The 27,994-nt window shown below is 34.2% G+C and overlaps 1 protein-coding gene across 1 annotated transcript in view; it reads left to right on the top strand.

Moving 5' to 3' along the window:
- The first annotated feature begins 3,444 nt into the window (after positions 1 to 3,444).
- LOC148947452 (uncharacterized) overlaps positions 3,445 to 27,994 on the top strand; it is a 32,174-nt gene continuing 7,624 nt past the window's right edge. Inside the window, exons 1-3 of the mRNA XM_089095861.1 lie at positions 3,445 to 3,510; positions 17,841 to 17,994; positions 26,484 to 26,638. Coding sequence (XP_088951987.1) covers positions 17,859 to 17,994; positions 26,484 to 26,638 — 291 coding nt within the window. The 5' untranslated portion in view covers positions 3,445 to 3,510; positions 17,841 to 17,858. The remainder of the gene's footprint in view (positions 3,511 to 17,840; positions 17,995 to 26,483; positions 26,639 to 27,994) is intronic.

Below are 27,994 nucleotides of genomic sequence, written 5' to 3'. Positions count from 1 at the left end.
TGACTTTCTTACGTTTTGCTGTAAGATAGTGAGACAGACAGATCTCAAAAACTTTTATCGTGCAAACTATTGAACAAAAATACCTTCGCGTAGCTTTTGCATTATATGTACAAATTTCAAAAATAAATTTTAATTTCAACTTAAGCCACTACCATGATCCGAACTATGAACCGATGCCTTTCAGGTATTTATTTTACGGTGAATATCCGAAATCTAGTTAATGTCGACATTCAACGGTGAATGTTTGTAATTCCTTTTTCTCTGCTTCGATTCAATTAGCTTTGCGGGTAAAAGTTAAAGTTAGGTTAGGTGTCTCCATGGAGGAATTTTTTCATTGGGGAAGACAATTTTTCCATAAAGGAGGTGCCGGATTTCCCAGCATTATTTAAAAGGCGATCATAAATTAAATAGATAAAACAATTTTTTCATCTGAAAGTAAGGAACAACATTAAAACTTAAAACAAACAGAAATATTGCATATATGAGGGGGGTCGCACCCTTGTCAATACCTCGCTCTTCACGCTAAGGTTTTTTTAGGACTGTGAAAATTATTCTAATTAAATGGCCTTTGACACTCACTGGCACTCTAGGTAGTTGGGACCTTCGCTATTAGACTTTAAACGTTCGTTTACCTGTCATTCCAAGCAAATTAACGATCCTATGCCAATTCTAAATTCTTGGTCAACCTGCCTAAGACCATAGGCCGACGTGCCTTGTTTGCCTCTCATTCTAGACCATCTAACCGTTCTATGTCAGTTTTAAATTCTTGGTCAACATGCCTGAGACTCTAGGCAGGCGTGCCTTTCCAAAAGCTAACACACAAATATTTGTTCATTAAGAGTCATACTTACTCCCGCTCCTTAACCCTGCCATTTAACCAAACACTTCGAAAAATATAGGTTTCATCGTTCGCCTGCAAGTCCAGGGGACTTGTTGGTTATCTGTCAATCCTATAACACGGTAATCCACGTTTAGACTACCAGTTGTCAAGCCTATTAGGCCTCGGTTACAATTTTTCACTACCTGTGAGTCCAAGCAAATTCAGTCCCAGATTTTACCTGCAAGTTCAGTGGACATTGTTCGTCACGCATCAACCCAAAATCAATCCAATCTTTTATCCCTTGTTTATTTAACTATCTTACCTTAGTTCTGCCCTAGGAATGACACACGAATGGATAATAGATAGACTTATCTATCAACAAATGAAATAACATCCTTTTTATACAATCCTAACAAGGGCTTATCTCAGATTTCCCTCTCAATCACTCGGAGTATCTTTCTTGGCTTTTTCTACAATTAGCGATGTCTTGATGACTGCAAAATACTTGATTTTAATTCAAGCCTCATATAGTAAGGTTTAGTGGATTGGAAAGAGCATTCTCACATGAAGATTAAAAAGATAGCATTTGAAAAAGGTAGAACTTGCCTGTTGTCATACATGTACTAACATTTGCATGAGTGTAACATCACACCAATCATCTCAATATTCTGACATCGTAGTGAAAATGTTTCAAACTCTGACAGAAGACCCATACAGCCTTAACTACCTAAACTCAACTAAGCTCAACTCAACTGTGAATGCCTGTGATTTTTATTTCCCTTTTTAGTGTGTTTTTTTTTCTTTCTGCCTGCATTCCCTGTCAGTGAGCCTTTGGGGGGGGGGGGTATAGGATTGTTATAGTACCTTGAAGCTATTTTTCCCGCCTAAATTCCCTTATCTTGAAATGGTGAAAACAAATGAAGTTCATTCTTACCAATTACTATATATTAGCTGTATTACTGATTAGAAAAAAGCTGGGAAAAGTCTTACAAAAGAGGATCGCCCCAGCCCCCGACCATTTTAATATCTTACGATTGGAAGGATCTATTGGAATGCTTCCAATCGATCTTGATTGTGGAGCGGCGAAGAGATTGCCGTATTTTTGGGAACAGTCCGTGAGTTGATTTCTAAATCTTTATTAATTCATTTTCAGGTTAATTTAATGCAATATGTTTGGTCTTACTACTGATTAGTTATTACAAGTTGTTCCCAATATATAGGGGCTTTAAGACCTTTGGAATGTTGCCTTTAAATTGTTCATTTAGCAAAATAAATCGAACTTGAATTTAAGCTTGAACTTGGGACTCAGCAGCTTCCAAAATTTAATGATAGGAATTTCAGCTTTTAGAAATATAACCATATAAGATTTTCAGTAGCTATAGAATGACTTTAACATGGTAAATATCCCCATTTTCTACAAGGGAATGTTTTATAACAGTGCACCCCTTCAATAGATTAAGCAATTTTGGTTAAGCTTGGTAAAATGGTCCATAAATGATTGTCATCTGTAGGATAAAGAAGGTCGCAATGCTAGTAAAAAAAAACAATTACAATGATATTTTTTGCAAAGTTTATCTAGCACTAATTTGAGCTAATTTTATTCTCTATTGAATTGTTTCGTTGGTAGAAATTCTATAAAAAAATTTTATCACACCGAAACTCAATCTTAATATTTATATATAAAATAAATTGTGAAAGGACCCTCTGAACTTCCTTTGATTGGCATAATTTAGGGCATTTTTGATGTTAACGCATCTAACAGACACTGGTTTCTTGGTAGTTTAACTTAGATTTAAGCTCTTATATCCCCTTCTTTTGATAGTGTCCTCTACCTTTTAAAACTCTCTTATGAATTATTTGAAAAACAGACAGATCATTAAATATTGTTACCTACAATAATTCGTTTGTGCTATCTGGCATCGTTTAGCAGCGACGGTCATGCGCCATGCTTTGATGTAGTTCTTTTTTCTTTTCTTTTTTTTACTTGAATTTATGTAAGCCTATGTAACAAAACACAAAACTTTAGACAACAATTTTTTTGTTTGTACTATTATATTTAAAAATAAATTAATGAAAAATCTAAAATAAAACTTAGTTAAAGTACGAACAAAATTTATTCTTACACCCTAAACCTTCAAAACCCAAAAAAACCTTAACAATTTTAGGAAAATTTTAATTTGACCTCTATAAGAAAGATAATAAGAGTGAGTATGATTATTATAATGGCAATAGATTGGTTTATGTAAAATACAAGTTACTTAGTATGATAATACTTCTTAGACTTTGAAATTCTGTAAACAAGATTTTAGGAGAAGAAGAGGGTCGTGGAACAAGAATTCCAGTTCCAGAGGTTATATCGACTAAATAGGTGATCAGACCCCTTTTGTCTTCAGTTTTATTTTTAGTATAGAAACTAATGAATGAGTTATATTTTTTTCACTATTAAGCGTTAGGCTAGTGTTATACAATAACATTATTTTTTTACGAAAAAAGTGTCCAAAATCTTATCCATTTGAAACACTTGGAAGGTATGCCAATGGGCAAGTTTTAACGCTACCTAAAATAATATTTTATAGGTAACGTGCTTGGCGCATCATAGCCTATTTATATAGAAATTAAAATTAAATTATTTTCTTCAAAGTAATTTTTCTTCTCATCTCTAAAATTTTTTAAGCCAGGAATTTTTCTCGGTATGTTTAAAGTTGTGATTTCTAGCTGCCAAATTGCAAGCATCAAGAAAAGAGTAACAGGTTGGGCTACCAACCAATTAATTTAAGGCAGGCCACCTGCCTTCAAGATTTGGTAATTTCTTGTGGTTGATCACGGTAAAATGGAAAATTTTTAGGTGGCACAATAATTTAGCTAGGATGAAAGTGAAAACATCCTTTGATGCCTTTTGTTATGCTCTTTCGTAATTCAATGGGCTAATTGCATCTTGAGCCCTTAAAGGTATTGTACATGAACCATAAAAGAGCATAAAAAAGCATCAAATGATGTTTTCACCTTCATCTTAGCTGAATTGGTAAATTTTTACCAAATCATGTTATTGAGTAACAACTAAAGTAAATATACCATTCAATGCCTTTTTTTATGCTGATTACGAATAGGCCTAGCCTATAATAATCATTTTTGTCAGAAATGAATTTTAGCCCCACCCAACCTAACCTGTCCCCCCCAAATCTGCAAATATATATATTCTGAATTGACATATAGCCTATATAGAGGGGGAGGGCTAAAATTCATTTTCAAAAAATGATTATTATATTCATAATCAGCATAAAAAAAAGCATCAAATGGTATAGGCTATTCACTTTATTTGTAAGTCAATAATATGATTTGGTAAAAATTTACCACTAAATTTGCCTATATGGCTCACTGCAAATTTACCATGAACTTTACCACACCCCCCCCTCCATCCCCTAATGTCCAAATATATACCCTGAATTGTCAATGGCAAAGTTTTGAATCACAAAATTTAGTGGGATTTTTGTAATGACAGTTGAAAAACTTGAAATAGGCCTAGTAGGAAAACAGTTTATATTCAAGTTGCCTAATAAATGAGGTTTGAATTGTTAGAATAAGTAGTTTTGGACTATATTACTCTTGAACAACTTATTTATAAACTAGTGATATGTTTTTAACCACTATTTAATAACTTAACTAGCCTAGTGTTGATAACTTTGGTACTCTTGCATTATGCAGGCCTTTCTAAAAAGTCAAGTTTGGTTAATGCTAATGAAATAAAATAGGATAATATATAATAGTGTAGAAACAAATTTAGGCTATATATTTGCACATTAGGGGGGCTAGGGGCAAAGCATACCATATATTAAATACATAACCTAACCTAGGTACCTTCCATCCCCCCTAAACTCCAGAAAACAACAGTTTAAACATAGTTCCTAGAGTGAGAAACAGTTTGTTTATATCCCACAAGGCAGCATAAACCTGTTTTTCATCATGTGTCTTGGTCTATTTTGTGAATAGGTTACATTGTCTATTTCATGACAGGCCTGCATAATGCATGAGTACCATAACTTCTTTGTATGGTTACAAAAATGAAATACCTTTGGGGCCCCTTTAAGGGTTCAAGATGCAATTAACACCAGAAGCAATTATTGAGCTATGAAGGAGCATAAAAAAGGCATCAAATGATGTTTTCACTTTCATCCTAGTTAAATTATAGTGCCACCTAGAAATTTACCTTTGGCTATCTTGGAAAGGGGCTAGGTTAGAAAAATGAAACTGTCAGGGATGGGTCTATAGGCTAAAGTTTGTCCTGGGAAGGTATTTTGAAGTACCTACCTCTACTCCTCCCTCTAGATGGTCCTGACCTTTGATGACCTTTATAAATCTGTGTATTATAAAAGTGAAACTTTGCAAAATAGATCTTGTGCTTAGGCTAGATGAAGTACAACAAAATTGTTTTCAGCTTCACAACATTGCTGAATCTCAATTTATAAGGTTTTAAAGATATGCAAACACATTTTGTAAATTAAAAAAAAAATCATTGATATGGCTTAAAATTCTACTCAAATAGCAGGAATTGAACTTTCAGAGCTAAAGCCAGAGACAAAGACACTGATAACTGAAAATTATGGTAAAATATTGTTTTGTCCAAATTTCAATAAGCTAGGTAATAGACCTGTCATGTAGGCAAATTTCAGGATCCTCTAGTGAGAAAAGGAGTGGAGGTAGGTACTTCAAAATATCTTCCCAGGACATACTTTTGCCTGTAGACCCATCCCTTAAAGTTTCAGTTTCCTAACATAATCCCTTTCCATGATAGCCCAAAGTAGCTCAAGTAGGATTTTACATTGATCACTTCTAATTTCAAAATTTAGGAAATGTAAAATTCTAGTTTAGCTACTTTTTACTATCTTGGAAAGGGGTTAGGTTAGGAAAATTAAACTTTCAGTAATGAAATCAGGGCCACAAATGTGCTCTGGGAAGGTTACTAAGTCATATTGTTGGGTTATTTTTCTAAATTTAGGATATGTATTTGTAGATCTTTCAAACCTCATAAATTGGGGTTATGCAAAGTTGTGAAGCTGAAAACTGTTTTGTTGTACTTCATATAAGCACAAGGTCTATTTTGCAAGGTTTCACTTTTGTAACACCATCAAAGGTCACTTCTCTCTAGAGAGAGGAGTGAAGGTAGGTACTTCAAATACCTTTCCAGGACATACTTTAGCCTGTAGAGGTATCCCTGAAAGTTTTGTTTTCTTAACCTAACCCCTTTTCAAGATAGAAAAAAGTAGCTAAGCTAGATTTTTATTTCCAGGTTTTCTATCATGTTTCTAAATATTTTGTATATTCTCTAAGTCTTGAAAAGCATCTATAAACAAACACCCTCTAACTTAACCTAGTTTATCACTATTTGTCTATTTACATGTTTTTGTGAGAAATAATTAGATGGCACTGACGGTGGTTCATTAAATATATAGAATATTTGAAAATAGAAACATGCTGTCAAGTCCATGTTTGTTTTTCAGAAATTTGTTTAAAAAAAATTGTACACCAATGACAGAAGTGAAGGTAAAGGTTCTCTTTCAACATTATGTGTTAGCTGCTTAGGATTGTTTTGCAGTTTATAAGAATTGTTTTCTTAACATATTTCCTTATCTATGGCTGGTCTCCTAGGCTTATACCTAACATGCTAATAAAATTAGTACCCTTATATTCTCTATTTTTGCTTGTCTGGTAATACTAGCCCCTGGATATTGGTATTGTATCTTGGGGCAACTTGTTACAACAATACTAGTCCCAAGTATTGTTGTCAATAAAGGAGGGTAAAATGTTTTTGCCAGCTGAGTCAGAAGTCTATAAAAATGATTTGAATTTCTTAAAAATTTTTGCAAGATATTTTTTGTTAACTGTAGCAACATACAGTTTATTTGGAATATTTTAGGTGAAATCTGCCAAAAACTTCAAAAAATTGATTTAGAATCTGAACTGTTTCAGAATCTGAAGTTTATATATATATATATATATATATATATATATATATATATATATATATATATATATATATATATATATATATATATATATATATATATATATATATATATATATATATATATATATATATATATATGTAAAGCAATAATTTTATGTTTACTTGTGTATGTATGTGTGTCTGTATTTTTTCTCAAAAATGGCTCCATATTTTTTTTTGGGAAAATTGGTATCCTGGGATATTCTGGCCTAAAAACGATCTAGATAGATGAGAAGTTTGATAAAAATTTGTTAAGAGCCTTAATTTTAGAAGAAAAAAATTGTGTGAGTCACATCATTCTTATGTACATTAGTATTGCAATGATTTTGTTACACTTGTCACTCTTATGTTTAAAAATTGAAGATTCTCATGTATGGAGAAGTTTATATCAAATTGCTTAAAGAGCAAAAAATACTGGTAATTGCGAATATATTTGCATATATTTTGACAAGGGATTACAAAAAATCAAAAACCTTAAAAAATAAAACAAGAAGTTTGACCATCACATGAACTATTAAACACAATAAGATGTGACAATTGACAACCTGGACAATCAATTGCAACATCACCAATACTGGCAGCTAAAGCAAAGGCTGTTGCTAAATTGTCTGAAGTAATCAAAATCCAAAATGTGTAAAAAATGAAAATGAAGAGCAAAGACATGGGTGGTTAGAAGACATGCAAAAACAATAATTAGAGTGTGTCAAAAATGAAAACAAAGAGCAAAGACACTTTGTTAGAAGATATGTGACACAGAGAATGTGAGTGAGTCAAAAATTAAAATGAAGAGCAAAGACACACATGGTTAGAAGAAATGTAGCAGCATGTCAAAAATGAAAATGAAGAGCAAAGACACACGTGGTTACAAAACATTTAACATTGAGCATGTGATTGACTCAAAAATGAAAATGAAGAACAAACACACACGTGGTTAGAAGAACAACAGCAGCATGTCAAAAATGAAAATGAAGAGCAAAGCAACAAATGCATTTGGAAGACATACAACACCAAACATGTGAGCAAGTCAATAAAAATCAACTTGGACAGCAAGAATCAAAACATGTCAAAATTGAAAATGATAAAGATGGTGATTGGGTTTGGAATTTTGACATGGATAAGGTCATCAATGCCTACTATACCTTTGTTGAAAAACAAAGGCTTAGTGATATGTATTTAATAATGATGGAAGACAAGCCAAGGTAAAACAAACTGAAAATGATAGCAATGATGATTGGGTTTTGGATTTTGACATGGATAAAGCCATCAATAAATACCATACCTTTGAAAATCAAAAACCTTGACTAGATAAATCTTTGAAAGACAAAGATGTGTTTGTCCCACCACTTGAACAATTAAAAGAAAGAAAGGTTTGTCAATATGTCTTTTATAATGACAAAAGACAAGCCAAGGCAAAAGAAGAAATTTTTGTCCCACCACCAGAACAATTAAAAGAAACAAAGGTGGTCATCAATGCTTACCAATCAAAAACCTGGACTAAATAAATTATTGGAATAAAAAGAAGTTCTTCTCACCACCTGAACAATTAAAAGAAACAAAGGTTCAGCAATATGTCTTTCATAATGACGAAAGACAAGCCAAGGCAAATTGTAAAGGTCCAATAAAAAAAAAAATTAATTTTACAAAGGTACTACTTCTAATTTAAGGTGTATTTGGACTTCATGACATCAAGAAAAGGCTCAAATTGTCTGCGTTTAGAAGACCAGCATCAATGAGAATCTATATATAGAAGTGTGGTGTTTTCCAGGACTTGGTGGCTTTTGCTTTCATACTAAGCATATACTGTGCTTGAAAAATTAAATATCCTTGAAAAGACACAGTATGAAAAGTCATTAAATTGCTTAAAGAGCAAAAAACTGGTTATAGCAAAAATATTTGTGTAAATTTTAAAAATGGATTACAACAACTGAAACACCTTAAAAAAGTAATCCCAAAGTTAGAAGCTATGTAGACAACCAATGTTAGAAATCAGACTTGCTTTAGTTGTCAAAGCATAGGCAGGACAATAGTGCTTATGTTGGCACAATGTATTATTATTTGTTTTATCTTTGGTCAGGTCACTTTGTATCAAAGGAGTTGTCATAGAAACTTTCAAAAGGGCTGATGGAAATTGGAAATTGAGAGGGCTACTGCCCTGTTTACAGTAAAAAGTGATTATATGGCAACTCAACCCCTCTCACCCCCACCAAACCCCAAACACATCCAATCAAACTTTTGAGTTAGCCTGTTTGTTCAACTGTTTTAAACGGTATTGAAAATATTTCGTTATGGTTGACACCCCCCCTGGACAGCCCTCAGGGCAAACGTTGTAAGTTATGCCCTGGGGCATATAAGGTTTTTTTTTATAGAAAGCATTGTCATAGAAACTTCAAAAAGGGCTCATTTGATTGGAGGTTGAGAGGGCTACTGCCATGTTTAACAGTCAAATGTGATTATATGGCAACTCAACCCCTCCCACACCCACCATTTCCCCCCACACATCCAATCAAAATTTTGATTTAGCCATTTTTTTCAACGTAGTTAAACGGTATTGAAAACATTTCTTTATGGATGACACCCCCCCCCCCCACTCCCCTGCACAGCCCTCAGGGCAAACGTTGTAAGTTATGCCCTGGGGCATATAAGGTTTTTTTTATAGAAAGCGTTGTCGTAGAAACTTCAAAAAGGGCTCATTTGATTGGAGGTTGAGAGGGCTACTGCCATTTTTAATAGTCAAAAGTGACCCAAGGGTGAATGCCCTCCGCCCTTCCACACCCATCATTTCCCCAAACACTTCTGATCAAAGTTTTAATATAGCTTATTTTGTTCATCATTATTGAAAGGTTCAGAAATTATGTCTTGATGATGACACCCCTTTTCACAGTCCTCAGGACAAGGGTTGTAAAAACTTCAACTAGGGCTCATACAATTGGAAATTGAGAAGGTTAGTGCCCTTTTTTTTAGTGAAATGTGATAAGAGGACAAATACCCCACCCCCATGCCCAACATTTTCCCAAACACTTCCAATCAACATTTTGAGATAACTATTTTGTTCAACATAGTTGAAAGGTCCAGAAATTCTGTCTTTGAGGATGACAAATCACCCCCAGCCCTCAGAGCAAGGGTTGTAAGTTTTGCTCTAAAAGCATATAAGGTTATTATAGAAAGTGTGGTCATATAAATTCCAAAGGGGGGCTCATTTTTTTGATAATAGGAAGCTCTAGTGTCCTTTTTAAGAGTCAAAGTGAAATTAAGGCAGCTACCCCCCCCCCCCCGCACACACACACGTCATATTGTCCCAGAATGCATCTAATAGAAATTTTGAGATAGCCATTTATTCAAAATAGTCTAAATATTATATCATATAACCAGGCTTTTGTGGTTGAAACAAACCCCCAGAGCCCAGGGCAAGGGTAAATTATGTTTTTATGGAAGGGATGGTTGTATAGACTTTAGCGGAGGCTCATTTGGTTGAAAATTGGGAGTTCTAATTCACTTTTAAGAGTGAAAAGTGATAGAGGCTAGCCCCCCTCTGACTACCCTTCTTCACCAACTGAATCTGATTAAAATACTTCAGATTGGGTCCATTTGATTTGAAATTGGAAGTTATAGTACTTTTTTTTACAAATGAGAAGTGATTTGAAAGCAAGCAGCCCCCCTCCCCCATGCTCATCATTTCCCCAAAGACATCCAATCAAAATTTGGATATAGCAATTTTGTTCACTTTAGTTGAAGGGTCTGGAAATTATGACTTTGAGGAAGACACCCCACCCCCATAGCTCTCAGGAAAAGGGCTTTAAGTTATGCCCCGGGGGCATGTAAGGTTTTAATGGAAAGGGTGGTCATATATACTTCGGAGGGGATTCATTGGATTGGTAATCTGAATTTCTTGTGCCCTTTTTAAGAGTCAAAGTGTTAAGAGGGCAACTACTCCCCTCCCCAACATGTAGTGTTTTCCCAAAATACATTGAAAAACAAATTAATACAGTCATTTTATTCAAAATAGTCCAAACATTATATAACAAGGCTATTGGGGTTGATACAAACCACCAGAGCCTGGGGCAAGGGTTGTAGGTTATGCCATGGGGGATTTAAGGTTTTTATGGAAGGGATGGTTGTTTAACTTTAGAATAGGCTCATTTGGTTGAAGATTTTAAGTTCTAGTTCCTTTTTAAGCGTCAAAAGTGATGGAGGGTATTTAGCCCCCCTCCCTGACAACCTCTCTCGCATCTGATTGACCAGACGCATCTGATTGAAATTTTGAGATAGTGATTTTGTTCAAATTTTTCCAAAGAACATATAATAATCCCTCTAGGGTCGACACATACCCCCTAGCAGCCTGGGGATAGGGTTATAAGCTATAACATGAGGGCATATAAAGTTCTTATGGAACGGGCGGTTGTATAAGCTTCAGATGTGGATTATTTGATTTGAAATTGGAAGTTATAGTGCCCTTTTTAAGAGTCAAAGTGATTTGAGAGAAACCAGACTGCCTCCCTCCTCCACACTCATCCTTTCCCTTAACATCTCCAATCAAAATTTTGAGATAACAATTTTGTTCATTGTTGTTGAAGGGTCTGGAAATTATATCTTTGAGGAAGACACCCCCCCCCCCCATACAGCTCTCATGGTAAGGGTTTTAAGTTAGGCCCTGGGGGCATATAAGGTTCTTATAGAAAGGGTAGTTGTATATGCTTTGGAAGGGACTCATTGGACTAGTAATCAGAAGTTCTAGCTCCCTTTATAAGAGTCAAAGTGATCAGAGTGTAACTACCCCCCCCCCCTCCCAACCACAAACGCGTCGTTTTTTCCCGAGATGCGTCCAATATATATTTTGAGACAGCCCTTTTATTCAAAATGGTCTAAAGGCTTTCGAGGTTGATATAAACCACCAGTGCCTGAGGGCAAGGACTGTAAGTTATTTCCCTGGGGCATTTAAGATTCTTATGGAAGGGGAGGTTATATAAAGTTTAGAGGTGGCTCATTTGGTTGAAATTGGAAGCTTTAGTTCCCTTTTAAGAGTCAATAGTGATGGAGGTCAACCAGCCACCCCCCCCCCCACCTCAACTACCCCTCCTTTCACCAAATGTATCTAATTGAAATTGTGCAATCGTAATTTTGTTTAAAACAATCCAAAGAACATATAACAATGCCTCCAGGGATGGCACAACCTCCTAGAGCCCTGGGGCAAGGGCTTTAAGTTATGCCCTGGGGGCATATGAGGCTTTTATGGAATGGGTGGTTGTATTAAATTCAGATGGGTCTCATTCGATTTCAAATTGGAAATTATAGTGTCCTTTTTAAGAGTCAAAGTGATTTGAGAGACCCCCCTCCCATCAATTCCCATAACAAACATCCAAACAAAGTTTTGAGACATCAATTTTTCAGCATAATTGAAAGGTTCAGTAATCATGCGTTTGGGGATGTCAGTTGGGCATCATGAGTGGGATGTTCAGTTGACCAAAAGGCAAAAGGTACATGCTACTACTGCTGTTAATACTGCTGCTACTAACAATTATACACTATTACAGCTACTACTGTTACTACTACTACCACTGCTACTATGATACTAGAACAATTAAGGCTACATGTCTGAAGGTGAAATTTTAACAGAATATTGAGGGGAACTTGAACTAAATCAAAACACTGTGCACATGCGGATTGTCAAAAGGGTTTATCTCAAAAATTGATTTGGGTATTAAGTTGAAACTTTCAGAGAATATTTAAAGAGGAAGGTCAATTGACAAAAAGGTAATATATGAATGTCATTACTAACATTAATACCAGTGGTACTTTTCCTTATGCTATTACTACTTCTAAACTACTCCAACTACTACTTCATTTGCAACAACTTGTAAGGCTTATAGTATTAAGGTGAAAAGGGCGTCAAGAGGGTGTCAGAAGTGCACACCAACAATATTTTTGGAACAGCTTGACATGTCAAGGTGAAAGCTCTGGGGGATCTTGAAAGTGATGTTCAACTGACCAAAAGGCTACATGCACATGCTACTACTGCTTTTAATGCTGCTGCTACTACTACTACTACTACCAACACTACACTAACATTGCAACTACTTTTACTACCAATACTTATGAGATAGTAGTACTATTAAGGCTAAGTCTATGAAGGTAAAATTTGAGTGAATATTGATGGCAAATTCGAACTAACAAAAGACAGTATGTACATTTAGATTTTCGAAATAGCATATCTTAAGAATTGCTAATCTTGAGAATTTACTACTAATAATAAGTTGGAACTCTCAGAGAATACTGAGAAAGGAGAAGGTCAATTAACCAAAAGGCAACATGTGCTCACTACTACTAATACTACTGCTATTGCAACATTTACTAGTTTTAATATTACTATTGTTCCAATTACTAGGCTACTTCTATCCCGAAAATTTCCAGAAGTATATGAATATACAGGTTATCAAAAGAGCAAATCGACAATATCATAGCAAGGGCTAGATGGATTAAGTTAAGTAGTTATACTACTGCTGTGACTACTATTACAACTTTACCTAAGGGTATGAAGGTGACATTTTCAGAGAATATTTCTGAAAATTTCTGTTGTACAAATGACAACCTGCCATCTGTATGCAGGTTGTCAAAAGGGAATATCAGCAATGTCTTAGGAGCAGTTTCGTGTGTGAAATTAAAGCTTACAGCACTTGTTACTATAACTACTGGTGCTACTACCACTACTAATAAACCTAAGGGTATTAAGGCGAAAATTTGGGGCAATAATGTAACTATATTGAAATTAATAAAAACACTATTCCCTCATAGGTTGTCAAGAGGATCTATCAGCAATGCTTCGGGAACAGTTGATGGTTTTAAGTTAAAAATTCATCGTGTGTTGAAGGGGATTTTAAAAAAAGGTGCTATGTGTATACTGCCACTAATAGTACTGCTACTACTATAACTATAGCTACTGCACAAGCTATGGGTATTAAGGTGAAGCTTTTAAGGAATATTTAGGCAGATGCTGAACTAAATCAAAATGAACTATTATCATGTAGATTTGAATAGCAGCTTATATTATTAAGTTAGACCTTTCAGGGTAAGTTGTGACAGATTTGGAACTAGCCAGAAGACATTATGTGTATACTTTTGATACTATTACTACGGTTACTGTAACTAATGAGACTAAGGGCATTAAGTTGAAACGTTTAGGGAGAGTTTCAATTAAACCAAAAAACTAAACGCATTCAAGTATTAGAAGGGCATATAAGCAATATGATAGGCAGCACTGCTCTATCATAGCAATTAATATCATTGATATTTTAAAGGTGCTAATTTGATTGGAAATTCAAAGTTCTTGTGCCCTTTTTAAGAGTCAAAGGGGATTGGAGGGCAATCAGTCATCCTCTTTATCTCATAATTTTCGAAACACTTCCAATAAAAATTTAAGATAGCCATTTGTTCAGCATAACTGAATGGTCTTGTAATCTCTTGACAAACGGTCTGAAGGGTCTCTTGGGCTATTGCGTAGGTCAACCCCCCACAGCTATGCAATTAGCCCATTATGTTTAAAAACTAAATGTTGCCTTAAGATTAAATAAAAAAGCGCTGTGTGTATGCTGATTACCAATAAGACATATCAGCAGTATCCCAAGAATGACTGAGAGTATTATGTTCAAACTTTTGGGGCTACTTCTATTACTATTTCTGCTTTTAAAGTTTAACTAAATCAAAAGAGTGAAAGTGTATCCAAGCTGTCAAAGGTCATAGATGGATTTTTTTGCAGAATAGTATCAAGTTTTGTTTTTCAGGTCAACTAGACAAGGTATAAAACTAAAGTAAAAACTACTGTTTATGTCCAGATTTCTAAAAGGGTGTCTCTTGTTAAAGATTGTTTAAAAGTTGTCTCCATCATACAAATACCAAGCCAAACTATAAATTCTTAAAGAAAAACTGAAAAGATTATAACGATTATTTTCTTTTTCCCTAAAAAGACTATGTTGATATAAAACGAACAGAAATTAATTAAAAAAAATGTTTCCACAAAATAAGTTTAATAACTAACCACAAATCAGCATTGGTAAATAAATGAAACACAAAACGAACTGAAAAAAAACGAACAAATTTTAAATGTTTTCGCTTTAATAACTTTAATAAAATCAAGTATTATTCATTTTAAGGAATAAATATCAGTATATTTATATTAAACTGACGATGCACATTCATTTGTATTTTTTACAGTAAAGTGCAAATTATGTTCTGGTCTTGGGAAGGCATAGGGGTTTTGAGCCCTACTGCTGTTAATTTCTGCTCGTTTTGAGTTTCACTCGGTTATTTATTGTAATTTCTGTTCGTCTTGGGTTTCGTTTATTTATCAATGCTGATTTGTTGTAGTTGCTTTGTAAATTATTTGGTTTTATTTTCGCTCATTGTTGGTTTAATGAAGTTTTTTACTTTGAAAAATTTATTTTTGTGGAGAGTTTTTTTTAATTAGTATCTTTGAAAAGACAGTGGTATGAAAAGACATATCAGTATGAATAACTTGTCTAGAGGTAGACCAAAAAAAAAAATGAAAATATACAAGTGTTATAAATGATAATTTGTTCAAAGAAGAAGTTTTTATCCCACCACTCAAACAATTAACAAATCTACAACCTGGGCCGTCATGTGAGACTAGACCAATAAGGGCAGCTAAAGCAAAGGGCATTATCAAATTGTCTGAAGTAATGAAAATCTAAAATGAAGAAGAAAGAAAAATAGGGTTAGAAGATAAGTGACAGCAAGAATCAAAACGTGTCAAAATTGAAAATGTTAGTTGTGATGATTGGTTTTGGGATTTGGACATGTATAAGATCATCAATGCTTACCGTGCCTTTGTTAAGAAAACAAAGCTTGGGCAATATGTGTTTCATAATGTCAAAAGACAAGCTGGGGCAAAAGTTGACGTTCAACATTTTATAGAAGCTCCAAGCAATGAAATAGTGAAACAGGTATAAATAGAGACATTGGAGTTTATAAGGACGTTGGCCAAGAACCTGATACTGCATCAGCTCAGCCTCTGTTAAAAAAACAAAGGTTTGGCGTTATGTTTTTCATAATGAAAAAAAAAACAAGCCAAGGCAAAAGTTAAAGGTCCAATAACAAAAAATGTAATTTTACAATGGCGCTAATTCTAATTTAAGGTCATTTAAAATCTTTAAGGGGTTGATTGATGGAAATAAACCACAGATAAATGTGATTAGAAAACTATTGAAAGTGAGAATTGCAACAGCTAAAGAAAAAGGAATGGAACAATTGGCAGCAAATTACATTGAATTGTAAACGAAATAACAATTGACAGCAAATTACATTGAATTGTAAACGAAATTTTGGACAGTGATCTATGGTTGGGAACGGGGAAAGACGTATTTGTTGTCTATAACGTCTTAAGAAATTAAATGGGATGATGTATGAATCTAAACTACTAAAGCAAAAGGCGTGGAAAAAACGTTTTGAGATAAAGGAAAACAAACATAGATAACAAAATAAACAGTTGGAAAACATAGAATTGCGATGACTGGCAATAAAAACCATTTGAATAGGGCAGGACTTTAAGAAAAAATGTCGTATTTTTCACAGGGTGGCTGTATCAAACCTGTGGTGACATCAAGACATCAAGAAAAGGCTCAAATTGTCCGCGGTTAGAATACAAGCGACAATGAGAATCCGTATATAGAATCCTGCCGTGTACCGAGTGCTGGGGCCTTGTGGCGAAGCCGTCGTGCTCCCGTTACTATATATATATATATATATATATATATATATATATATATATATATATATATATATATATATATATATATATATATATATATATATATATATATATATATATATATATATATATATATATATATATATATATATATATATATATATATATATATATATATATATATATATATATATATATATATATATATATATATATATATATATATATATATATATATATACATATATATTAATTTAGTTACTGTATTCACTTATTTTGTATTATTTTTTAAAGATTACTTTAATTCATTTATTTTGTAGGCTATCTTTTATATTTATTTATTTTAAAGTTCATCTTATAAAAAGTAATTACGATATTTAATTATTTATTTACATTTAAACTAACTGATTAAACTAATTATTTAGTTATATATTTGAATTATAGCCCCTTCCCCCCCCCCCCTATGCATCCCATTTACGAAAACATAATTTTGCTTTTTCCTGTATTTTAAAAAGGTAGAAGTTAGTGAAAATTAGACTATGAAGTTACTCCTTGAGGTTTCTACCCTTTTTTTTGGGGGGGGGGGGAGCGGGATGGCAGATAAAATACTTACATTGTATGCAACTTAACTTTATTAAAAACAAATTTTCTCTTGTTTTGCACTGTCTCAGTTTGTTTCTGCTAGATGCTTCTTAGGTGAAAAAAATATCTTGTTTGCTTTTTGTTAATTAAAAAGAGGTTGCTTCTTTTGATTTGACAAACTGGGTCTTAAAATTTTTGAGTGGGTCCTGAAAGTGATCAATAGGCTAGTAATGTATGCATGTTAAAAAGAAATAGCAAATTCTGGCTATTATCAATATGATCTGTATTAAAATAAATAGGCAATGATAATGAAAGCTTTCTGTATTGCAATCTGGCTTGGCTTTTGGCACTCCTCATTGGGTATGCAATACACTTTTAAAAAATATTTTTCATATTTTGAAAGCAACTTTTGGGTAGATTAAAAATTAACTAGAAATATGGACATAATTTTTAAATCAGACATAATGGATGATCAATGAATTATGAGCATGGACTCCCAGAGATCAGTTATTATGATAAGGCAGTTAAATAAATATCTGTAGTCTATCTGCCTTAGCACTGACAGTGTCTGAGTTGTCACTTGTCCTAGTCAGACAATTACCAGATACTTTTTTAGCTCTAAGTAGCCACTGTCTCCAGTTTCTAATCAAACCTTTCTATTGTGGTGCAATCATGCCTTCAAAACTACTAAAACAAGATAAATTGACAATTGTTTTTTTTAGGAAAAAGAAGTGTCCAAAATGGCAACAAAATATCCTGATGGAACAATGCCAAGTGACCCCTCTAGAGGGGATAAATTATGGCCATGGGAGAAAGACAGGACTGCTTTCCCAAATCTGCCTCATGTAATCAGAACCCCATTTACAGATGTTATTGGTAAGCACCGTCTTTTCAGTGCTGTACAGTTTCTTTTGTCATTACAGGCAAAGTAGGTTATTGGAGGTAATCTAACTCCAGCCTGCCAGGTTACTGTCTACTGGGTATTGTCTTATCAGTATTTTACATACACAAGGGTCTTTTTTTTTATTTACTGAGGAGCTATAAAATATACGTTTATTTTCCTTAATTTCAGGATTTCTTTTTCTGAACAGCCTTCTTTTTTCAAACAGGTTTTGTGCAGTGCTTCCACTTTGTTCCTACCATTCTTCCGATCGGTCAGTTTAAAAAGTCTGAAAATTCCGACACCCGATCACAGAAATTTCGACATTTTTTCCGACACAACAATGGTCTAAAATCCAACAAATTTCCGACTCCAACCGAAAAACCTGACAATATTCTGTCGCATAGGAATATTTTTCTTTTCACAAGAAACGCTTGTACACTCTCTGTCCTATGGCTCCTCCTCCCTCAATGGTAACATATATATCTTTATGGTAACAATGGTAACATTCAAAAAAAAAAAAATCGCACCTTATTCACACTCACTTTTGTTCCTTTTCACCTCATATATTCTGAAAAATTCATATAAAATCCTTTATTCCTCAAATACAAAACAAACCTTCATCATTTTTTTTTCTTTTTTTAGATGCACTTTTTAACTACACTCAACGCACTCCTCCACCATCGCGTTGGCTTTTACACTTTTGAGTAGTTTTAAGAGGAAAGCATCGACCTCTAAATCATGGGACACATGTCTTTTTCTTTTCATGCCAAACTTGGTCTGCATAATTGAGGTAAGGGTCACACTTTTGAGCTAGTTTCTATGATCTGTGTTAACATCTTTAAGGTTGAAAAGAACCGCTCTACAATAACGTTCGAAAATGGCAAGGTCAGGAGGAATTGGACAATGCTGATTATGTTAGAGAACCTCTGAGTACCATTTGGTGTTTTTACAGAAGCCACGTGACGCCAAAAATCACAGACATCTGTCACATTTGGAAGATGAAAAAGCTGTAAACTCTACTATCTTTCGTCCATCCCACGACGGTGCACTATATTTCTGTAGAATCTTTTGCAGAAGACCAATTGCACCTATGTCCAAAGCTTTCGTAGTGTCAAGAATCTCACACATTGTAAACACTTCGTCCTCAAACGAGAATCGCTGCTTGATTTGCTTCACCCCCTTCACATATAACTTACGAGCACATTCATAGATGACTTTCACTTCAAGTTCATCTGATTATGTACTTGGACTTGACTGCAAGGTTTGAAGAGACCCGTGAGCTGCCATTCTCAAGTACACATCTTCAGCTGGAAGGTATTCACTGGCTTTGTCAGGGTCGAGATTCAATGGCGAGGTTAGTCTAATGTAGCTAGTCTTCAAGAAATTCATGGTCAGATTTCTTAGAAGTATCCCCATCTATAATCTTATTTTGTGAAACAAAGATTTTTCACATGAAAAAGAAGAATAAAATCTGTAAACTGCTCCAGTACATAAAGCTGGAGCTCAAGTTGAATCCGAAGCAGTGGATTTTTTAGGGCTTGCGATGCCCTGTCATTCGCGTGAGTTGGATCATCAGCTACTACCTCCTGAAAGTAGCTACTAAGCGCATCCCAATCAAGGCAAGCACATTCAGGACTAATCGCATCCCAGGCAAGCACATTCAGGACTTGGGTGTATGTAAACTTCTAGTGCAATTCGAACTCAGAGCGTCATTTGGCACTCATGCTGAAGTAATTATGTACTGTGCGACACAGATCTTCCAATCGCTTTTGCAATTGTTTGCAAGCATAAGAAGCAACTAAATGAGTTGAATGACTGCTGCGCTTGACACATATCACAGATGGGAATTTGTCTTTGATTCTGGTCACAACCGAGTTATCAAACCCAAACATAGTATTACATGTGTCCACAAAGAATCCAACCCAGTTCTCTGTAGGTATATTTTTATCTTGGAGAACATCGCAAATAAGGTTGAAAATAGTTTCCGCTTTCCCATCACAACACTCAACAACCATATCAAGGAGGTATACTTGTATTTCATACTCCTTATTGCAGAACAAAACTGCAACAAATCACTAAGAGAACGATCCACCCTTTTCGCTAGTTTGAAAATCCTTCTCCAGTAAAAAAAAAAAAAAAAAAATATGGAACAATTAAAAATCCGACAGATATCCGTTTTTTGCTATCTGTTTTTTAATCCGACAAAATTCTGACGTCTGACACAATTTTTTCTTTGTCTGACAAGAGGGCCAAAAATCCGACAACGTCGGAAAAATCTGATATAGTGGAAGCACTGGTTTTGTGCTAAATGCAAGTTCAAAAATATGTTTCACTGCCAGATAACTGGTATACCGTGGTAAATGATTTTTTCAAAGGGGGGGGGGGGCTCCAAACACAGCTAAAATTACATCCAACTTTATTTTACAATTGTTTAACTAAGTGGTAGCATCAACAAGCTGTTAATGAAAAATTTTGCAGTCTTGACATTTTCTGTTGAATAGGATGTAGCTTAAATAGTTTATTTTGATATAAGGAGTGGGGATGTCTTCCAAGAACAGTCCAAAAATTGTAAAAGTGTTTTGGGCTTACATCCTCGCTCAGAAAAACCCTCTCGCCCTCCCACTTTTAAGGACTGTACCTGTGTTTATTGGGTATCTTGACAGCCACTAAGTGCTTAATAAGTTGGTGCCAGGATTGTCACCTGGGAATTATTCCTGTCGAAATGGCATTTTTAAAGACTTCTTCTGTTAATTCTGACATATTTAAAATTGTGTTTAAATTTATAACCAAGCTTTAGGAACGATTTAGGTGTTATAAGTTAGGATCGCCCCTACACCTACTTTGAGACACGTACGCAGGAATTTGTTTTGGGGGAGGGCCAAATCCTTCAAATCCATTATTCTGTGAGAAAAATGAGAAAATCATAGAAAAATAAAATAAAGTCGTGAGATTTCGGGGGGGGGGGGTCAGGGCCGGGGGGCCCCCCTCCCTGCGTACGTCCCTGCCTACTTCCCATTAGGTTTTAGTATGGCTCTTTACTTTTCTCTGACAATATTCTTTGGGGAAGAATATTTTTCAGTAATCCCAAGAAGTTTTGCATGCAATAATTGAGACAAATATTTGTACAAATAATAAATTATTTGATAAGTTTCATTGTCTTTCCAAAAATTCTTCTTGGTCCCATGCAGGATCACAAACCTTATATAGAGAGCCACTAGAGTATGATTACCATTCGTATTGATGGACTGTAAACATGTGCAGAAATATAAAAAGAACAGTTTTATTTTCAATTAAAATCTAAAGACAACATTTAAAACTTAAAACAAACTAAAATTAGGTTGCTCATGAGCAGTTTTTAGCAGGCTGTGCAAGCAGGCTGTGTAAGCAGTTTTTATATTCTTTTGCTCTAGTTCTTTTGCCATGCTTCTGGTGTTTTTTCCCCCTGTTTCATTAAGTTGATTTATAGTAACGAATTTTCTCTGGCAGCTGTTTTATTATTTACTATTTACTTTAGTAGCCTACTTTAAAAAAGTTGGTTTCTAAATGCTTGCTTTATTATCTTGCTGTCATTTCTTTTAAGTAACTGAAACTTAAAAGGACAATTTTTTAAAAAGGACAGAAAAAGAGAATGATTTGAAAAACATTTTTAAGTAACAGGTTTTGTTAATATGGACAAAAATTCTTGTGAAAGCTGTTTTTTCAGTTTTTTTAACTTATACATTAAAGTTCCTAGGCTTTCTGGCTATGACACTCCTATTAATATTTTAAAACATAATTATTGTAAAATAGGTATTTAAAAGTAATGTAGCTCCCAATTTGGGCTATTCTTTGCATCTTGAATTTTACGGCAGCATAAATAAAAAGGGATATGACTTCATTTTGGACTGATGTTGCATTCTGATTTCTCACAATATATTCTAACGTAGACAATAAATTATTTGCAATATAAAACATAAAATGTAGTATAAAAAATTTATAATATAAAACATAAAAATGTAGTATTTTTATTGCTAATTTGAACTGTAGTTTAGTTTACTAAAAGTGCTGGAGCCAAAAAAATCCAGCTCTGAGGGGTCTCATTTGTTATCTTCAGCCTGGTATATGAATATGATTAATCATTAAAAAGAGTGTCTCAGAAGCAATTGTTTACCCTAATATGTAAAGTGTGGTCAGTGTAAATAATTGTAGTAGCCCACTTTTTTTTCTATTTCTGTTGACAAAACTTACACTATTTATTGTCATTAAAAAAAGATAGCAGATAAAAAGACAATGACATGAATAATCAACAGGTAAGAATGCTATTGTGTTATTGTGTTTGTGTTTGTATAATATAATTGTGTTTGTATAATTTAAGTATATGAATTTTAATATATGTATATATTAATATATAATTTTATATGTAAATTTAATATATAAATAAATTTATGTCTATAAATTATAATACATAAATTTTATTAATATACATATAACAAGTCTGTATTAAAAAAATTATTCAGAATACCAAGGACAGTGAAAATGAAATCTACACAATATTGTGTTATTATGTTGCTATTGTATGAGAAACTTATTAAATGCAAATATTTTTAATCAAATGTCTGAAGCTGAAGTGAATATTAGCAATAATTCAAATCTTCTGCCACTTTTATTACGCCGATGATGCCTACCTTAATAGCAAAGAAAATCTGTCAATAGAAAAGCTTAGATTTTATTTTATCATCCGACCTGAGAAAAACAGTCAAAGATTTCTTCCTGTCTTTGCCCCTCTCCCCTCCCTTGAGTCTGCATTCAGCAATAAATTAAATAAGCCGATAACGTCAGAATTACTGATTATACTTAGTGAAATCTTAGTACTACTAGTATCTGTTTTTTTTATTTAGTTATCCGTGTAGTTCCGTCTATTGATCTACAGCGTATAATATAGATGGCAACAATGTAGCGGTTTGCAACTATTTTTACATGAAATTTTCAATAAATATCTACTCTACTGCTTGTTCGCTAGATGCTTTGCTTTTTGAAGCTAATTTAAATGAATTATTAGAAGTGGGGATATAAAAAAAAAATTGTGGTTCCGAAATCAAGAAAGGTGGGGAAAAAATCCATCACTGGGATCAAAGCCCCTTATCAATCCCACTGTGCCACGCCAAGCTGCTTAAAATATTCCATGTCAATAAAGCAGTTACTTAGATCAACTCTCTCACGTAGGAGATGTTGTTAGATCTAGCTCAAATGGACGAATTTTCTCGCTTCAAGGGCTTTTAACATTTAACTCCCAAGTTAATCTTAAGCTTCTTGAGTGGTTGAGAGCTGCTCAAAGTTAACTATCCAGTCAAATATAGCTACAGCTAATTGTGCAAAACGTCAGAGGAAACACAGGGAAAACGATAAAATATTCCCCTCAGAGCAGTGGCTTCTTTTGGGGGGGTAGTGGGGTAGGGGCAGTTGCCTCCCAATAATTTCGAGAAAAAATTATTTTGTAACTTTAAAACTGTTGCTCGTTTTAAGATTCAACTTCGTTCTTTACTTTGAGCAGATTTTTTTTTAATTAATCCATGCTCGTTTTTAATATAAATAAAACGCGAAAAACGGAGTTTCATTACACTTCCTAATATGTTCCGCATTAATGTTTATGCAAACATACCGCCTTTGAAACCTTATCATCAAGTAAATAGGTGAGCCTAGTTAATGGCGAAAATGCAAAAATGCGAAAATGTACTATACTTCCTGTTTCGCCACGTTACCTAAGGGCAAACTATTTTCCTTTAGTTAAGGGTCTTTTACTTCCTAAAATCTATCAGTTCAAGATTAGACTTTCTCTTTTTAAAACTTTCAAAAATAGATATGAATACACCCTCAACAGTCTGCATATCCGACGGAAATGGAATCATTGAAATACATGAAATCATGCAAAACAAGAATTTTTTTTTCATTGAATAACATGAAAAAGAAATCATTGAAAAAATAAATAAGACTTGTTGCTTTTTATAATAATATTTGTACTGTATCCAGATAGGTCAAATCGGTTGTAGTTTGATCGTGGAAGTTATTAGGGGGGAGTCTTCAGTGACACATTTTGCAAGTAAAAACGACAAACAGGGGGTGTATGCAGGACTGGGTAATCAGGAAGAAAATTTAATAATACGTTTAAATTGCTATTCCGGAAAGGGCCATACCTGCCAAAAGAAACGCCAGTGGGGCCCAGGGGTGGGTCCAGGGGGGCGGGGGTGCGCGCCCCTTTAACGTAGTCTAAAGTAGCGTAATTTACTTAATTAACGCAAGATTGCGTTAACTAAACTTGCTCCTAAGGCAAGTTTATCGAAACAACCTATTTTGCCCCCCCCCCTAAAAATAAATCCTGGATCCGCCTCTGGAGGGAAATTTTGTATGCACAACACGTGTGAGGCCATAGTAAACCCTGGCATAAATACCAGGGCTCTTGGTGGCAAATACTAACGAAAGAACGCTGTTAGGAAACTGGGTCCAGCAAAAAATTAATGCTTCTGCAGGACACCTGAATTCAAAAGGAATTTCAGGATCTAGTGTGTATTCAAGGGGAGTATCAGGAACAACCCCTTCCGTTGTACCGACTCTGCAGTGCTGCTAATCAACCCTAGACCACTGCCATTTTTTGTGAAATAAATCTATTTATGTTATAAATTAACACAGTTGTATATATAATTATATATTCTCCACAGCATGTTTACAGACCTTGTTTGTTTAAAGATGTTCAACCTGATCTTGTAAATTAAATTAGGTCCCACGAGTTTACTAATTCCTCTTAAAACCTAGCAGATCAAAGTTTCTCAAGAAGTGTAAAAACTAAAATATAAAATTTGATATTTAAGTATCTGGAGGCAAAAGTGGTAGTTGTATGAAACCCCCTCCCCCACCGCTCAAGTTGTTCATTCATTTACGTATTGCAGAACCTTTTTTTGTTAGTTTCATTCAGCTTAGCATAAAAAAAGACAAAGAGAAGTGACAGAATAGATGGAAAATATATAATTTAGGCTATATATTTGCACATTAGAGGGGGAGGGGTAAGTATTTGGATAGTTTGAAGTTAGAAAACAATTATTACTACATAATATGCAGAATAATTATACCTAAAACATTAGGCATGCAGACCCGTTATACTTTACCCCCACCCTCCCTAATGTGCAAATATATAGCCCAAAATTGTTTCTAAAGTATTATATGTTTTTATCACACTTGGGTATATTTCATTAGGATTGAGCGTCCGAAAAACATATTGGAAGAATATTAGGTAGGGGTATATCAAGTAAGTACCACAAAGGTATTCGCGCTCTACCTTTTTTCTCCTAATGGTTAATTTTTCGCTTAAATGTTGAACCTCATTAAATAATTAGTTGTAAGTAACTACGCTTCTAAATTAATCTCAACTTGAATTCACATCTGTTTTCCTATTGTCTTTAGGACAGGAATGGGGTATCAAGGTAAACATTAAAATCATTCTTTTGAAAGTAGTTCTCGCTGGATTCAACAATAGTTTTATTACCCATCATCTAACTATTCCAAGCTAATAGAAGTTCCAAAGGGATAGGTCCTTTTTATTAGACAGGGAAAAACAGATACAAAAGCTACTAGATATTTCGACCATATACATCAGTGATCATCATCAGCAGCGGAACTAAAGTAAAAAACAACCTATATTTATACAGACCAAAATAATTACTTACGGGTCATAGATAGTTTCCGGTCCATTGGCCTAGAGGGCTCATTCAAATTCTTGAGTTCTTTAATATTGAATAAATGTAAGTTCTTATTTTTTTACGACATAGAAGGGGAGTGAAGTCTTAGAAAAAATACAGACGTCTAACCATTCATCTAGCCAAAGGTCCATTACACTATGCGATTTTGCTCAAACCGTGATTTAGCTAGTGCTAATTTAACTTTAAATAATTTCTAAGACAACATTGGCTATACACGACAAAAAAAAATATACAAGTTTGTGTAGAATTTTAGTGTTTCTTTTTAAGGTTTGTTTTGTTAATATTTTGTCCTAAGGTCTTTTATCTAAATATTCTTACTTATTATTTTCTGTTTTCACTGACTGGAATTAACCCCATTTTTCATCTTTACCATTTTATTTTTATTTTGCAATTTGATCTTTTTTTGTGCTTTTATGTCTTTCTTTGGGCAGCCACGTGGATTATTGTTATGTGTTATATTATTTTGTAATTAAATGAATTGAATTAAAAAAAAAAAACATTGAATTGATCATATTATATTTTTTATTCAATTTTCTGATTGGCTGAAAAATTCTATGAAAAACTCATTGGCTCAAATATCCCGGTAGTATTAAAATCTTATTATGAATGGGTCTGAAGAAAGCACGTGAAGTTCCAATGATCCACTTACTAACGTCAGGTAAAAAGAAGAAGGCTATGTAGGGAATACTAAAGAGCTGATGGGTATAACAGATGAAGAAGTAGATAATTCTATATACTTAATTTTTTCTTTGCAGCTTCAACCCTTTTCATTCAAAATACATGGCCAGAATGTGCAAGATTTGAAAATAACTATTTTAAGTGTGTATCCGCTTATGGGCACCCGAGACATTTGAAGGAGTGCAGAGACTACTATGACGATTTACGTGAATGCAGAATGGGTGAAAAACAGGTAAAGGCTAATTCACACTGAAATTTAGCAAATAACCAGACTTACTTATTAATAATGATTGAGCTGGCCATTAAAAAATTAATTCTTCAATGAACAATGCCCGGAGTCTCTAGCCTGTAAGGGATTAAGCACAATGTTAACAAAAACAAATAAGGACAAAAAGAGGAAGAAAAATACGACAGGGGTTTTATTACCCGCAATTATCCCCCCCCCCCCTAAAAAAAGAAAAAAATAACTAAATTAGCTGAGAACCCTCTAATAAGAGGCTCATTTGGTATCTACCTGCCTCTAACTCATCTGGCAAGTCATCCCATATTACAAGCCATAAATGTCTTAATTCTGGCCCTAAATGTGAGGGCTTAATGTCTAATAATAAACTTTACCTTGACGGTATGACCAACGGTCTGTGTATCAAAAGATAATTTGAAGTTTCATAATCGTGAAATGTCTCAATTCCGAAATTGCAGCCAGTATCAGTCCCATCCATAATACAATTTATGCTTCACTAGTTCTGACTAGCTGGGATAGAAAATTTTAACCACGTGGTTAAATTTCTATGCAGCTAAAAATTGATATTGCAGATCTCTGATTGGCTGGCTGTGGCGGAATTCCTGAATAAAGCTCAAATAAATTGAACTTTGGTGCTGGCTCTAGCTTGATGTAAAACTTATATGAACCGGTTACTAAAATTCTGACGCTGAGCCTCATTCTGAATGGGTATTAGGAGTACAGATAACTTAGACCAGAGTTTATAGGACCCCATAGCGGATTTTTATATGCTGAATCTGAATCTCGACGGGTGGAGGGGATGCACTATTCTTTGACACATTTGAAAAAAAAGTACGCTTTGCACGTTTTGTAGGACCGTATATGTAGTTATGTACGCATCTGGAGGAGGGGCGTCTCTATGATATTTTTCATACTATAGTTTACAAATTGTCTGTTGGTGGTGAAACTGAATGGGTTCGCTAATGTCTAGTCTAGTTTTCTAAGGGTTGTAATTACGGGGGCCATGTGTGGATCTGAAGTCTGGGTGCATTGAAAGGCTTTATTTTATATATTCAGAACAAAAAACTGTCTAGATACGTATCATACATGCAGGCCCGTATTATCCATGACCTTAAATCTAGCTACTCGTTTGACTGACCGTATATCAAACAATAGGAATTGTCCAGGAATCGTTTGTTCAATTGTCGTAGGACTCTTCATAGGGGAGAGTTGTTCAGAGGAATGTCAAAGGATAGTTATATATAGTCGTTTAACTGACCGTATATGATATAGTAACTATAGTTATAATTATATAATAACGTATATACGGTTCGATCCCGCTTTCTATGGCTATATTGAAAGAAAGAT

The sequence above is a fragment of the Artemia sp. Qi Xiang Cuo genome, chromosome 10 (genome assembly GCF_049724085.1).
Source record: "Artemia sp. Qi Xiang Cuo chromosome 10, ASM4972408v1, whole genome shotgun sequence".
NCBI lineage: Eukaryota > Metazoa > Arthropoda > Branchiopoda > Anostraca > Artemiidae > Artemia > Artemia sp. Qi Xiang Cuo.
This window is presented reverse-complemented; position numbering and strand designations above follow the sequence as displayed.